Raw genomic sequence first — 16891 nt, forward strand, 5'->3', positions numbered from 1 at the left:
TTTAGATTAGACACTAGTACTTTTTAAAATTCTACTGTGGCCTTAAGACTAGTAACTAAAAAGGTAATGATTCGCACATATCGAGTAATTGCTTCGTACAGGTTTTATTTTTTCTTTATTTTTTTTTCTTATTTTTCGGGTAATTTAAAGACACAAACGTATCGGCACAATGCCTTCCTCAGAGTGAAAGGCATTGTGCCGAAACGTTTGTGTATTTAACTCACCCGAAGAATGTAAGAAGAAAAAATAAAAACAGTACGATGCAATTACTTGATGAGTGTGAATCATTGCCTTTTTGAATAAAAGCATTGACAAGATTGACGCACCAAACGAGTTTTCTAAAAACCGCAAGCGCAGGGTAAACTTTAGCAACTCTTAAGACTAGTACCATCATAAGACTAGGAAAAAAGCAGATATGACAAGTAAAGTAAAAACTGTTACTACTAACAACTACAAAAGATACTGGTGTCCAATAAGTGACCAAGTGAACAACTACTAGTATCATAGGTTAAAGTAAATAGGTTCTAATATCTAATGAATAAGCACCAGCATACATAATAAATGAATACTAGTATTTAATGAATGCATACTTGTAATATTACAGAGAGTTTATGTACCTCTAAGCTGTGTGGTGCTGATAAGATATCCTTCAAGTCTCTCGTAGAGTTCAGGATCATTCTCAAAGTCATAAAAGTGATGTTCCACCCACTGACGGAACACATTCAAGACCCTAATGATGAAAACACAGGCATCAGACTGACAGGCTCACAGACAGTATTAGAGATAGGATAGTAGGACTGTCTGTGGTGATTTAGTAAACAACAGATCATTGACTGAGATTGGTACAGAGAACATGGGATGGGGTCTAAAATTAAATTAAATATATGCAGAAAAAAAATCTAAAAGCAAGCAAATAATTCAAAGGTTTGCAATATAACTGATAGTTTTGAAAATATTTGAATTAAAAGTTATAGTAAAGATGTTATATTGTATTTCCTTTTGAAATTCTAATAATTAAATATTAAAAACATAAATACTGAACTTTTAAGCTGCACAAATGTTTACTATTAATAATACTTATAATACTTGATTAAACTTAAATCAGCATATTAGAATATGTGAAACTGACAAACCAGCATATTAGAATAATTTCTGAATTATTATGTAACTACAAAAGCTGAAGTAATTATGTTGGAAATTCAGCTTTGCCATAATTGGAAATAATTACATTTCAAAAAAAGATGAAAATGTTAAATCACGCATGAGCTTGGTTAGAAATTGAGAATCTCTGTGTATGTGTTTTACCTGAGTTGGACGGGCTGCACGTATTCTCTGCGAAATCTCTGAAGCTCAGCTGCCATTGGTTGTTCTCCATTCCAGAGAGCTTCTCGATCTGCTTCTGATGGTTCGGGCTCTGGAATCTCAATCCTGAAGGATTATGGGAAAAATGGTCAAAATATTTAATGCATGAACTAAAAATCCTAACACACATAAAAAAACAACAACAACAGACAACGTAACAATGAAAAATATATGTGTAAAATCAACAAACTCCATGATAAATATGCTTTAAATGGCTCGATTGTGACCTCTAGTGTTCAGTTTTTGTCAAGACCCTTATTTCATCGTGCTCTACTTCACTTTTTGTTGAAATGCAGCCTACCAGCGAGAAAAAAAAGTCAGAAATTAAAAAAGGAAGTGGATGGGAACTACAATTCCGATCATAATCTGCATATTTTTGCATGTTTTGATGTGCTTACTCTCAACATGTTCCAGCATGTCTTTTGTGGCTGTCGGAATATAAGTGACCACATAAAGGTTTACATTACTACAAAAGCAAAGCGAAAGCATTTTCAACTACCAGATTGACATAAACATAAGATGATTAAATGGATTTTAAATCTGATCATACGAGAGGACATTAACATTCAACAGTATTAAGAGAACTGACTATAATTACCAACACACTGAATCATTTTGCACCATAATATTATGTTCTTTTGATTGTGTAGCAAAAATAAAAATATGCAAGTTTTGGGACACAGCTGCATCTTTAACAAACCACTCTGTTGCCTAATAAAGTGGATGGCCAGTCGATCATCATTGTCAGTTTACATCCTCCATATTTTAATTGATGTCTTTTCATACTGGAGAGAAATCTTGACCAGATTTTTTCACCTGAAAAAATCTGTCCCTGTGTTCTCATAATAAAGAGTTTAAAAGAGAATTACTGAATGAATTATTGTGATAAAAATAATTTGCATTAAATACAATGTGCATAAATTAATGTACTTTTTACTTCATGCTTCTAATTGTATCTTCATCCAATGCAATATCCAATGTTGTCATTATTAGTCATTAGAGTGTGCATTGATTTGAACTTTAAATTCAAACTCAAAATAATAACCCACCAACAGGGTTTCTGCAGGTGTCACCAAGTTAAATGTAGGACTTTCAAAGACATTTTTAAGATCATGAATTACATTTTAGACTTAAACATGGCTAAATGCTAAGGTTTTTTTTCAAAAACCCCCAGTTAGAAAAGATTTTACTTGCCCTATTAAAAAAAATCAATACATTTAATAATAATTTTTGTTTGCAAATATTTATTACTAATTTTCAAATATCCATTCTCAAATTCTATAACCCTTATCAAGAATAGAACAAAACATAGCCATCAATTACTTCAGTCTATTATAATAATTCAATAATAATAAATATAGGTGAGGTCAGTATCCTCAGCAGTAAATAAATCAAGAACTTTTAAGCGAATGTTACTGTAGTGAAAGTAATTAAATGTTATTTTTAAATAAAAAAGTTAAAAGTTTTATTGAGATTGGGATCATTGGTGTTTGTATGGGTGTTAATGGCCAGATTGGGTAGTTATAAATGAACAAAAGAAACTTAAGAAAAAAAGAAAGTAAAACGGTTAAAGATTTAGGACCTACAACACAGCATTTCAGTAGATTTACTAGTTTTTAAGGCCTAAAATTTAGCTTTTAAGATTTAAAGGGGTGGTCAACTGCAATATCATATTTTAAACTTTGGTTGATGTTTAATGTAGCTGTGTGAACATAAACAACATCTATGAATGTAATAAGCTCAAAGTTCAATGCAAAGGGAGACATTAGCTTTTACAGAGTTAGCATAGCAAAGCCTACAATGAACAAAGTTTGGGGATCACAAAAAATACATCTGGGCTAATGAAATCACAAGGTCTTCCGGTTACGTGCATTCACCTCGTGCACACACCCTGCATAGCGAAGGGGCGTGGCCAGAGGCGCTGTAATGTTATAGCAGAAAAAGCTAAAATGCCATCCAAACGCTGCTATTTCCACAGAGGTTCTTCTGTTTTTGTATTTGGGCTTTCAAAGGACACGACACAAACAGAGAAGTGCTTACAATTCAATCTTAATTATGTTACAAAGAATTATACAAAAGATATAGCTCTAGCATTTAACAAAGAAGAACTTTCATAATCTCTACTAGTTCAGAACTGGATTTGGCTAAAAACTCCCCTAACCAACGAAGCTGTGGATTGTGAGCCGCAATCTGTATTTTTATTTACAGAGCAGGCGGAGTGCCTGGTGTGCTTTTCATTTTTCTGTCAGATTCAGGCAGCTGACGTAGCTAACAGCTTTTCTGTGTACACAGTGCAAAAGCTCGTGCTTGATTCTACAAATCACAGCACATCAAGTAAACTGACCAATCAGATACTTTTGAGGGCGGGCCTTTCAGCGAAACTAGGAAATATGACAGACGTTTTATAGTTAGCTGAGTAGCATATGAAAAAATAATGTGATTTTCTACAAGTGAAGCGTGAGCACACATTGCTTTGTATCTTATAAACACAACCAAGCCTAAAAAATACATTGTGGACTACCTCTTTAAGACCCCGCTGATACCCTGCATCCAGTTATTTTTGGAAAATGCATTTTGGGAAACTACGATTAGAGACAATATTTTTAATTTGGAATATTTAGTATTAATAGTTATAAAATGCCACAAAAACGATGTGGATTTTTACAGCATAAACTGTTGATCCACTGCTCCTGGTCACATCAAGGACTGATTATTGTCTAAACATGTACATCTATGAATCACTGTGCTTTACCTTTCAATCAGTAGTGTGAGCAGGTCTTGTGGTTTGCAGAAAGAGCGGTATGTAGTCAGAAACGTACGCACAAAATTTGGGTCTGTGAGGGAAAAAGAGAAAAAGGACATTCAGGGACACACAAACAACAAAGAAACATGCTTCCAAGCAAGTGTTGCACAGATTTGGCTAAACTTGTTTTTCACGACCTTAAAAATCCTTTTGATATAAAGGAGGGTTTTGTTTTGTACCTGCGTACATGTGGTACGTCAGTCTCTCAATGAGCTTGACCACTGTCCCAGCTTTAATAATGGGGATTCCAGTCTTGCTTTGTGCTCCTTCCTCGAACACGATATTCTCTTCGGAGTCCTGGATGGCGAACCGGTAGACGTCTGGTGATGGCAGCCTCAGTGGTTGTGCTTGTTCTTCACGGTGCAGGACAGTGTCCAGCATGCGGTCCAGTGTGGGCCGGTACTGCAGAGTGACCAGCGCAGCCATCCATGCACTCTTTTCTTCTGCTGAACGGGCACTAAACACTGCTCCGCTTTCCTCACGGCCCACCAGCTCAAATGCATGACGGAACTCTGGTGAATCCTCGCGATCTACAATGCGATATTTGCGTAACACGAACTTCTCTTTCAGTCGAAACTCTGCCCCACTGCCTGCTCCTGGCAACCTGGAGCTCTGATTGGCTTTGCAGCTTATCATGAGGCCATCGAATAGAAAGTTGTGCCGCTCATGTTTGGCACCAGCCCGAAGGAGTGCCCCCTCCAGGATGAACTGGCTACAACACTGCCCAATGTCTTTGCCCTCCCAGCCATCAATACTCTTCTGGATGTCGTTCATACGCTTTATAGCCGCCTGCTTGCTACGAGATGCACGACTATACAATCGATACAGTGGTTCCCTAAAACAGAAAGTCACAAGAAGAGATGAAAACATTGTTGGTTTAAGATAGACACTACAATTTAGAAGTAGGTTCACTTGAAGTTTTTGAACAAAGGAGGGCTCCTACACAATTTCAACTTCCAAATTCTATACATTTCCAGAGTCAAATTTCTGTACTTCTCTACAGATATTTTAACTCCTAAAAAGTATGCATTCTGAGAGGTCTAATCTGCACTGTAATAAAATACACAATCTCTATATTAGGACTATAAACAAAAATAGCGAATTTCTATTTCGGACAATTTTTAAGTTCCCAGAGTTCGCAACAATGTAGGTTTATGATTGTGCACTCCTGGAAACTTCATAATTGTCCAGAATAGAAATGGATAACTTTAATTCATAACACTAATACACTATAAAATATTAAAGTTAACAGTTAATACACAAAATGATCAACTGGAGAGAATGATTAACAATGGCTTAAGCCACAAACATTAGAGGGTCCATTAAAAGGCATCACATTTTCAGCCAATAAATTTAGGTAGCTGAAAATTCGGTACATCTCTGATTTCAACAAACTTTTAGATTCCCATTTTTGCTGTGTGACTGGCTCTAAGGGTGCTTTCACACCTGTGGATCGATTTTTTTTTTGTCCCGAAACAGGGATTAAAATGTTACAGTGTTGCTCTTTGTTCTTGGTGCGGTTTCGCTTTCACACGGCAAAGTTTCTAAACAGACCAAAATAGCTAAACAAGTTTCACGGTTTACTATGCAGAATCCCGCTCAGCTGTTATGTGTCCTTATTTTAATTTATGACAATGAGTAATAAGACAATATAAGCAGAAAGCTGCGCTTTAATTTTGAATGGTGACACTCACAGACATCGTCACCAAATATAAATAGTATGAGGTAAGACTTTCTTCTACATAGCCGCTGACTAGAATTTTGCATTATAGGTTTCACATTATAAAGAGAAATAACATATAAACCAAGACTGCTGTTCGGTCGAAAACAGATAAAAAGCTCTCGTTAATAGTTAGCATGCTTTTACTTTCGTATTTTACATGAAACACACATTAATCAGTAGGAATGACTTCCCGCCCTGCTTATCATTCTCTTCTCATATAGCCGTACATATATGCCCATTACATATCCATAATAGACTGTGATATAGCTTGGTTTGGATCGTATTGCTTTCTCACTACAATCAATCTGCTCCAGAGTTCATTTAAATTGAGCCGAGGCCAGCTCATTAAAGCGATCTCAGGCCGATTGTTTTAGTGCAGATCAGATCGCGATTGTTGGATTCACATATGCCAAATGAACTGCGCTAACTGGGGAAACGCTCCAGGTTCCAAAACAAAAGCCAAGGTGTGAAAGCACTCTTAGATCACTCTTAGAGTTAAAATGTTAATAAATAAAATTTTATTGACTAAAATTTTAATCGCAATTCGATAAAATATCGTTTATCAGCCCAGCCCTATATCAAATTCCATCCTTTTCTATACATTTTTCTGTACTACATCGAAAAGCCTGCGTTTATTTGTTCAAAAACACAATGCAATCAGTAATTTATTCATTCATTTTATTTTCGGCTTAGTCCCTTTGCAATCAGTAATATTGGGAAATATTATTACAATCTAAAATAACTTATTTCTATGCAAGTATATACAGTGCTCAGCATAACGGAGTACACAATATTTTGAAAAAAAAATTGTCTCTATATCTCAGTGAATATAGGCAGTGTATTTTGGTGCATTTAAACAAAACAGATATATTAATATTAAATATATTAATAAACATATATTAAAATAATATTTTAGCCACCAAACATATTTTGAAATGAAAAGATAATACAATTAAATTTAGGCGAAATTTGGCAAAAAAAAGTTACAACCTACAAAATTTCTACTAAATTTTTACTTCTTTTTTTGCTTCTCTTGATTTTTTCTATTTATTTAATATTTTTCTTTAACATAAATTTGGCTGTACTAGTTTTTGACCGTTGAAAGTTATTGGAAGTTATTTTGTTAGATTAGCTCCAGATTTGGCTTCAGTACTGACTAATCTAATGTATTTGCACAAATATAATATTGTATAGCTTTATTAATTTAAAAATATTTTTTTTAATTTAAATTTTAAATTTATCTAATTTAAATGATAGATTTGTGAGGGGTGTACTTATATATGCCGAGCTCTGTATTAAAATGTAATTTATTCCAGTGATACTCTGGTGTTTGTGTTACCCTTGTTTGCGCCGTGGTTGGTGCTTAGCATATATGCGTTCAATGCTGCATTGTAGGTTGATCAGTGCAGTCTGTGCCTGTTTCAAACACTCTCTGTCATCTTGCTCTTCACTGCACTCCTGCAATTGCTAAAGACAGAAAAACACAGATAACTACCATATACCCAGAGTGTATGTAGTCTACTGCCTGTGTTTATTACTCACCTGTAACAGTTCAAAATAGTGAATGCAGTGGTAAACTGGAACCATCATCAACTGAGGAAGCACGTACTGCACTGCCTCTTTAAAGCCTTCTGCAATTGACTGAAACGCAGTAACACACAGGTCTTCTTTTTATTACTTACTTACCAATTGTGGTACATACAATTTCCTAGTTTAATGAAAAATGCTGAACTTATAAAAGTGACTGTGCTGACCTGGAAGTGCAGAGCTACAGTGGGGCGGGACATCAGTGTGTTGAAATGTTGACAGAATTCTTTAGAGAGGATGTCCTGAGAGAGCGTCTCATAGGGATCAAATGCCTGCTCCTATACACAGCAGACACATAAACAAACACTTTCAACACACACACACCTAGATTTAGAGTAGATCTTTCTCATTCTTTGATTTGTAAAGATTGTCTAAGCGTTTATCAGTACTTCAGCGAGGTCTTCAAAGCAGCTGCCCACAAGAGGGTGTGGACTCCCGTCAGCTGTCATTTCTACCGCATCCTCAATAAGACCCAACAGCTTCACTGTTAACTCCTGAACCTCTAGAATATTACTGAACGCCAGCTCCACATCCTACAATCACATCATAGAGAGAGAGGGAACAACTGAATATAATTAAAAATGAGGGCAACACAACAAACTAATCGCTGTCAGTATATATGCTGGCTTGAATAAACTCTGTGTCTGATTGTCAGAGGAGCGCACCTGAGCGGAGAAGAGTTTGCTATTGGACATAAAGGCTTGGCGGAATACTTTGATGATGAGATCGAGCTCCCGCAGATACTGACGCTCCTCCGCGATCTCCAGACGCACCAGGTCATCATATGTGAGCACACCAGATGAAGACACCTCCTCCACACTCTGAGACAACAGCCCCATCTCCTCTTCTTGATCGAACATATCCATTAACACCTGAGGGCAGACACACATGCAATATCATGGCTTTTAATACATCTAAATAATAATTTTCAATGAGATTTACAAAGTTATCAATATATATATATTGTATTATGGGACGAAGCAGTTTTGCCTTAAAATAACAAAAATTCTGCCATTTGTATTATTAATTACAGACCTCGTTATTTTTTATTAATTTATTGCATGGAAATTTTTCCATGAATAGTGTAGGTGGTTTTACTATGATAGAAAAAAAATTATTTAAACATTCAATGCAAAAATTGAATAAAAGAAATTTGGAAAAAATATAGCAAGGCTTGCACAATATATAATTTCAGCATCGATATTGCAATGTGTTTATCAGCAATAGTCACATTGCAAAAATTTGCAATGTTGAATCAGAATTATAGTTGAGCAGGAGCCATTTGTAGATTCACAGCTAAGTTTAACAATAACAGAGTGAAAGTTTATAATTTGCATGTGTTTTTTAAGGTTTAAAGAGGGTTTGAAAAATGTTGATGTTTAAAGGTGTAAAAAAATATATTTAATTATTTATATGATATGTGCAAAAAAAAGGTTTTCTTACTTAGGAGATTTGTAATTTCTAGTCCAAATATATATATATATATATATATATAGACCCCAATAAACCCCAGTGATTGGAATCCTAGTATGTGCAATGAATTGACAAACAGCAGTGTTCACAATTAACATCCACACAAATAAGGATTTTTAAACTTGGCATAAGAAACACAGCTTATTAATAACTACCTGACTTAGCAGAAATTAAAAACCAGGTATTAAGAAACTTTTCCTCCTACTTGTTTCAGACAATATGATGAAAGCTTATTAATTCCTATAAAAACTGTTTATGATTTTAAATACCTTTCAAGAAATAAAAAACTTTTCAGAAACCCAAGGAATCAGTCAATTTTTTAAACACAAATTTTGCTAAAATACGTTTTAGACACAACAGAATGAAACCCTTATGTTAAATGTGTTATTCTTTTATAAACACATTTGGGTGACATGGTGGCTCAGTGGTTAGCACTTGGTCAGTTGGCATTTCTGTGGAATTTACATGTTCTCCCCGTGTTAATAAATAAATAAATAAACACATAAATAATGAATAAATAAATAATTTTTTCTCACACACAAACAAACACCTGACCTTATCAGCACACATGGAGACAGTGATGTCCTGCTGGCTGATCTCATAATGTCGAATGTTGCTCACGTAGTTTCCAGCCAGCTTGAGGATGTCAGCTGAGATGTACTCCAGCACAGCAACAATATATAGACACACATTATAGTCGATCTTATAGCCCAGCACCTCCTGCAGACACAGAACCAGACATGCGTTACTCTGTACCGTAGCCATATGTGAATGATATAGATTACTAGGTAAGAGTGTTTGGCACCTTCAGTAGTGGATGTATCTTATCAACTGGCAGCAGCAGCGGGTTTCTTCGCTTGCGTTTCTCTATTGCATTCTGAGCGTCACCCATGGCCCATTTATCGATGGGATTTGGGAACGTCTTCTGGACGCGGTCCTGTGATTATACATCAAATCAAAGGTGACAAAACTGCCAGACTCTGTGTGTGTGTTTTTAATGTAGCAAAGACTAAATATACTATTCAGGATTGAGGGTATCCCTTAAACTCATTTAACAGTGCTGGATTGTTTGTGTTTGGCAGCATGACCAAAATTTTCATGGTGGAAAAATCATACTTAAGTAAAAAGTACCATTACTTCCCCAAAAATCTGTTGTAAATATTACTCAAAATATGAGTAAAAAGTAGCCCTTTTGAAAGTACTCAACAGTAGCGAGTAGTTAGTATTACGTTGTGAAAGGTTGATGCGTCAATTTCTGCATGTGTGTGTAAAAAAGTAACATTATGTAGTGCATTTAGTGACTGTGATATTTCACTCGCCTACAAAATCATTCCAAGTAAAGACTTTGCAAATAGAGCTATTCAAGCTATCTGGTGAAATTATATGGCAGTATGTATTCATTCATTCCCTTTATTAATCCGGGGTCGCCACAGCGGGATGAACCGTCAACTTATCCAGCATATGTTTTATGCAGCGGATGCCCTTCCAGCTGCAACCCATCACTGGGAAAATCGCAGTATATATCACAGAGTAAAACATTGCAAAGTAAAATTTTTGCAGTAAGTCCCAAACATCCCCCGAATTAAACGTCATACAACCGCCCAGTTGAGCGGGAATCAGGCAGATAAAGCACACCATTGCACCATCACAAAATGATTAAAATGAAGACCACTAAAACAAACAAATGGCATGTTACTGTACAGCATTACATTATATGTTTATACGCGCAGGCCTATGTATTTTCCCTCTTTATATTTGTTTACTCGCGATTGTTGGCATTGTGCATCGAGTGGTCTCGCCACTAACAGAAAGATAACATAGTGCACCGTAGATAATATAAAACTTCAGAAACTCTCCGGTAATACCCAAGTATAAAATGCATTTTATTGCATCCTCGTTTCGGAAGACGCCATCAAACATTCAGCCCAAATGCTCCAGAGAGACATTAAACATACATTTTTCAATAGGCTTTATGACACTTAGTAAGAGGTAATTCCCCTTTATTTCAGAGAATAATTTAAGGATGTTACAAATTATTCGGTTATCTTAAGTAAAGGAACTGATAAGTGTTTCAGGACATAAGAGCAAGTAATAAAGTATAGGCTACACCCTATATTTCATAGCGCTCAGCAGCTATAATAAAAGCTCTATATTTAAAATGTAATTTTTAAATGGCCCCAGCTGGCCCTCTTTGGCCCAAGGTATTCGACAGGCCCAAAAAAGGCTGGCCGTTGGCCCTGAGGAAGCCCCACTTCGGCCCGATCAGGCCCCGGAAATGACAGTGGAAATGAGACCTGGCTCATCCTGGCAAGCTCGCTTTAAGTGCGATAGAGGAAACACAGCTATTGTGTAACATTGGCCAGCTAGTGAAGTGCTGTGCAGGTAAACCTTACTCCTTTGACCTCTAAAAGGTGCTTTATTGACAGACGCAAGAGGGCATGGTCTTCAGCCTTCTTGTTAGAACAACTGACTCCCATGCGGAGAGTCGCTGGTTCAATCCCAGCTCAGAGAGGGTTGGGTGGTACAGGGCCGGTGGGGTTACAAATGCAACGGTTGGAATATGACATAATCAAACATACAATTTACAGTGTTCTACGAAGCTCCAATTGTATTTTTAATTCAGCAAAGCTGTCATGCAGTGATAGAAAAATCACAGCTTAAGAGTTCACCATACTCTTAAAATCAGAAGAAAACACATTGGTCCATCTATACATCACTCACACACACACACTCACACACACACTCACACACACTCACACACACACACACACACACACACACACACACACACACACACACACACACACACACACACACACACACACACACACACACACACACACACACACACACACACACAATCACTGCCATTTGACAAATTTCTCTCAAAGTGTACTATACATCATAATACCACTCATCCCTGATGCAGGTTTGTATGTGTGTGTACCTCTACATCAGCTATTGTTCTGGGCTGTGTAACACACAGCTTGTTCAGGAGCTGCAGTATAAGTGCCTCAATGTGCTGGAGTGCATCTTCTTTAGCCGACAGGTTTGGATGCACTTGCACCTGCACCTATAAACACAGAATAGAGTTAGAACTCCAAAAGGGTGGCATTTAAATAGCATCACTACAGACAATAACACACACTCTTGCAATCACTACATGACATCGTCTGACATATGCATACACACACCTTCACGGCTCTCAGTTTGATGGACAAATGAAACTTAAGAAAACAAGAAAGCCCTCTCTTTTCCATTTTACCCCCTCCCACCTCACTGGGCTGTGTCCTTAAATAGGAATGCAGTCAGTTCAGGTGCTGTGGTAAAACCAGTTAGAGCAAACGTGTGAGTGAGAATGCAGACAGCATCAGTTTAAAACACAACCTAAACTAGCATTACAGCAGGTGAAAGGTTAAAGGTGAGCACAGGCTTGAATCTAGATTTAATCAACTTCTGCAGTGCAAATGTGAAATACTGAGCGAAAACACAAAGAAAACGCACACACACACACAAATACACAGATGAGAGATGGCTTGTGCTTTCTGCTCTAGTGTCTGGTTACATGCCGTCCTCCATTAGGCACTGAGAGCTGCTCTACTGGGAGCCCGCAACACACATACACACACGCAGATACAAACACACACTCTACCCCTCTGTCTTCTCCAGGGATGGGGGGATGATAGTAGCAGACAGAAAAGTATTGATGTGGAGAATGGGAGAGTAGGCAGAGAAAATGAGAGCTGGGAGCACTAGAGAGTGTAAGTAAGTGAAAAACACATAGGATGAGATTTGAAAGTGATGCTCGGGATATTTACATGTTTAGATGCATAATATAAGAGTTATAAAAATGAACAACTGACTCTCTTTTATGTCATTTCCATCCTGCATCCTTATTTAAAGAATGTTTGAAACCAGTTTATGTTACTTACATTTACTAACACTGTACAAATAGATCTTCATTTGTGTTCCTAAGATTAAATGAAAGCCACACAGGTATGGAAGAACATGAGGATGAGGGAATGTTAAAAATACTTTCAAGTCTATAAAATGTGTGTATATACCTTTATAACTATAGTAGTTTCAGCAAACCACTTCATATGGTTTTCTAAAGGCTCAATTAGTTGGAACTAGAAACCACTTTCGGCATCACATCAGATGCTGCCTAAATCTTTGTTTCTCTCACAACCACAAACATTCACACACACCATCTGCTCTCAGAGTCTCCTGATGGTACTGAGATATTTTCCATGCAACAGTGAGAATAAGATGGGAGGGAGATCTGGAATAGATCTGTCATTTATTCTGACAGGGGAAGCCCTGGGATCAGTCAATAGCATATACATTTCTTTACACTTTCATACATGATTGAGGTAAAGTTGCTTTTGTATTCACACATTCGTTCAGTGACAACTTTTAACATGCTCCCTACATTGTTTACTATGGTACTTTGAATATTCAGTCTGAAATCACATGTAAACATGACTTGAAAACATGACCACTATTTATTTGATTGTAAACAATGTCAAACTTTGATAGTCATTAACTGCTGATATGATTTCACTATATAGAATTTGCAAAGAAGACTTTTCTGTAATAATAATATTAAGGAGAAAGTCTGAACGTGTAAATGTAAAAACTCAATTTACCTTAATTCATACATGCATGCATATAGGCTACACATAGAGACAGCTATCGTTTCCCTGGGTTTATAATTTATAGTTGTATGTTTGAATTTCTTTTTTAAGTCTGTAAACTACTAATGACATTCTTCAAATTGATATTTAGTTATTGTCAGATATATTTATATTCGTTTTTAGACAAGAAATGTCAATGTTTAAACTTCAAAAGAGGTGAGAAATTGATGTTTAATGGAGTAACAAATTAACAAATGTGTTATTCTAACAAATTACAAATTATCATTTTCTGGAGCTAAAACAAAGCTTTTTTTAATAGAAATGTTATCAGACTTTCATTGAATGATCAATATATTTTCTGGTTACACATGCAGTAAAACCAGAGAAACTAAAATTGTAATGTGGTGTCTCTCTCTCTCTCTCTCTCTCTCTCTCTCTCTCTCTCTCTCTCTCTATATATATATATATATATATATATATATATATATATATATATATATATATATATATACACACACACACACACACACACACACACACACTTTGGGTGATTCGGAAGACCCACCCCTCACTTACAAAGGTCCAGAAGTTGTCTCATATACGAGCTTATTTATTTGTCTTATTTTGACCATCATAATAAGTGAAAATACCCATCGAAAAGGCCTGAAGACTAAGCGGAATCTTCTGGTGGCTGTTGCTTAGCTGTGACTTCAGCTAATCAGTTTTGGCCAATGCAAACAAATATTTTACACAAGTCCAACATTCAGCTGTGCAAGAACAAATACAATCAAATGTAAGAGAAGTCATCTTTCACTACTGTACTGTTTTTAAATGGAAAAAACACTTTACAGGAAACTTTTATTGTAAATCTTGGCTCTTATTCTTAAACAAAAAATGACCAATAAAAAGGTGTGAAGCACCAAAAGTGGCCCATATTAAAATTGATTTGAATCTTATTTTGGCTAAAATATCAAAAAAATTGTTTATGACGACCATCTGACAATCTAATTCAGAAAAGTGCTTAAAATGTCACTAAAATTTATATTTAAATGTCATAATTTAATAGAAAATGTATAATTGCAAAAAGGTCCACTTTTTGTGAAAAAAGAACCACCTCTTTCAGCAGACTGGCTACAGGCCTGCTATATATTATTACATTTCTATAGCTGTAGATTTATACATCTTAATATATACATTCTAGTTTAGTTTAAAAGGAGTAACAGTGTGATGATAGTTACCCATTGAACTACTCGGTCAAAGGTAAAACCCTATGACAAAAACTAAAAGCCAACCACTGAACTCTCCACACTAAACATGACATCTATTGTCAAACTGAGTGTGTGTGTGTCTCTAATACGAAACCGTTGCTTCAAGGCTATTATCAACAGTAAACAAACACTTTGTGCATCTCGCACAGCTGCATCCTTCAGTAACGCTGCGTGTACAGCTGTGCAAATCCGCCAACGGATGACTTTTACCCAGTTATTACTCTTTAAAACTTACTCATTAAGCTTGAGCTTTGACATGAACGCTGTTATAAGTATGAATGAGGGACAGAAGAGGGTCAGTACCTTTCGCAGCCCCTGCACGAACAGGCCTCGCCATCTCGCGCTGTTCTCCTCGCTGGAGCTGAAGTCGTGCTGCATGCCTGCTCTGCATCGGCCCCGCGCGCTCCCAGCACCGGGAACAACCACACAACTTTAGCCGCTCACACGGCGCGCACACACACTCAAAACAAACTCAAACTCTACCGCATTTACGAGCCAGCTAGGTTTCCAGACACCCCAAACACCTCATTCTGCAGATAAAAGTATTAGTAGATTAAATTAAGCAGTTGTGAAAGTGTCCGCGTCCCCGTCCTGACAGCCGTTTGGAGTGTCGCGGGTGTCGAGCGCTAATTAGCCGCTAACGTAGACCGAGATTAGCCGCACATGCTAGTCAGGCAGTTCGCCCAGCTGCTCCTCAAACAGGACAGTCTCTGTCATGTCTTTCACACGAAGGGAAATGTTAAAAAGTGTGCGCCGAGTGTCGTCGGCCTGCTGTTTGTTTGTCTCGCGGTGTTGTGCCTGCGGTTAACAGCAGCACATCTGGCGGCGCGCGGCGGCTCTGTGGCCTCGAGACTCCTCATGAAGCGCGCGAGCAGGAGTTTCTCCAGCGCCAGACTGTCATGTTCGTTGACTCCTCCGTCGGCTGGGCATGTTCCCGAAACACAAGTGGCGTCCAAATCGGTTGATATCCGACGAAAAGTCGAGGAGAGCTAATGTCTTTGTTTTTGTTGTTGGCAACGCAACGTCCCGATTCAAGTCCGCTGTGGAGCGCTCATGTCCATGACGGTGAAATCACAGCTGCATCTGCGCGGCCCGGAGGGAGGGATCGCCCGCTGTGCTGAACGGACGCGCGCGCGCAAGAGAGAGACACACAGAGAGAGAGAGAGAGCGAATGAGCACAATACACACAGTACAAGATGTCTCATTTTAGCACAATAATCATAGATTATATTACCAAACATTATATTCTAGAAGCATTTATCAGTTGTTAAACTGTATTCTCTGTATTACTTTTGATGAGTAATCTTTAATAATATAAAATAAACACAAAATAAGTTAAAACATTTCAAAGCCTCTCGTCAAGAGTACTTTTAAAAGTTATTTATTATTTTTATTGTTAATTTAGTTATTTAAAAAAAAACTCTTAAAATTCCCCCAAATTTCCAACCGGCCACTGCCATCGTGTGGTCAAGAGTGGCATGGTCACGTAAGATCTTGTAAACAGTTTAAACGGAGATGAAGATGGCAGCAGCAGTTTTAACAGTTTTGTAGACGTCAAAGACCCTCAAACATAAGCATCCCAAAATGTAAAAGACGTTTAATAGCAGGTTGTACAGAAGCTGTTTTTGTACAGTGAAAAATGTATTTAAATGGAAGTAAAATGTTATTTGGAGGCGGCACAATGGGTGGCGCTGTCGCCTCACAGCAAGAAGGTCGCTGGTTCGAACTTCGGGTGGGTCAATTGGCATTTCTGTGTGGAGTTTGCATGTTCTCCCCGTGTTGGCGTGGGTTTCTTCCGGGTGCTCCGGTTTCCTCCACAGTCCAAAGACATATAGTATAGGTGAATTGGGTAGGCTAAATTGGCCGTAGTGTATTAGTGTAGATGAGAGTGTATCATGAGTGTTTTCCAGGGATGAGTTGCAGCTGGAAGGGCATCCGCTGTGTAAAACATATGCTGGATAAGTTGGTGGTTCATTCTGTTGTGACGACCCCTGATTAATAAAGGGACTAAGCCGAAAAGAAAATGAATGAATGAAAA

At 37.3% G+C, this 16891-nt stretch overlaps 1 protein-coding gene across 2 annotated transcripts in view; it reads right to left on the minus strand.

Moving 5' to 3' along the window:
- sos2 (son of sevenless homolog 2 (Drosophila)) overlaps positions 1–15989 on the minus strand; it is a 24962-nt gene extending 8973 nt beyond the window's left edge. Inside the window, exons 1-13 of one of the 2 annotated variants that reach the window (XM_087278086.1) lie at positions 15157–15940; positions 11774–12021; positions 9754–11664; positions 9504–9668; positions 8141–8347; positions 7865–8008; positions 7643–7753; positions 7431–7529; positions 7228–7355; positions 4345–5000; positions 4115–4196; positions 1306–1428; positions 618–730 (exon numbers count right to left, since the gene is read on the minus strand). In XM_087278086.1, coding sequence (XP_087134212.1) covers positions 618–730; positions 1306–1428; positions 4115–4196; positions 4345–5000; positions 7228–7355; positions 7431–7529; positions 7643–7753; positions 7865–8008; positions 8141–8347; positions 9504–9668; positions 9754–9840 — 1915 coding nt within the window. In that variant the 5' untranslated portion in view covers positions 9841–11664; positions 11774–12021; positions 15157–15940. 2 annotated transcript variants of the gene reach the window in all.
- Between the last annotated feature and the right edge of the window lie 902 nt (positions 15990–16891).

Source organism: Danio rerio, chromosome 13 (assembly GCF_052040795.2).
Source record: "Danio rerio strain M-AB ecotype USA chromosome 13, GRCz13ab, whole genome shotgun sequence".
NCBI classification, from domain to species: Eukaryota; Metazoa; Chordata; class Actinopteri; order Cypriniformes; family Danionidae; genus Danio; species Danio rerio.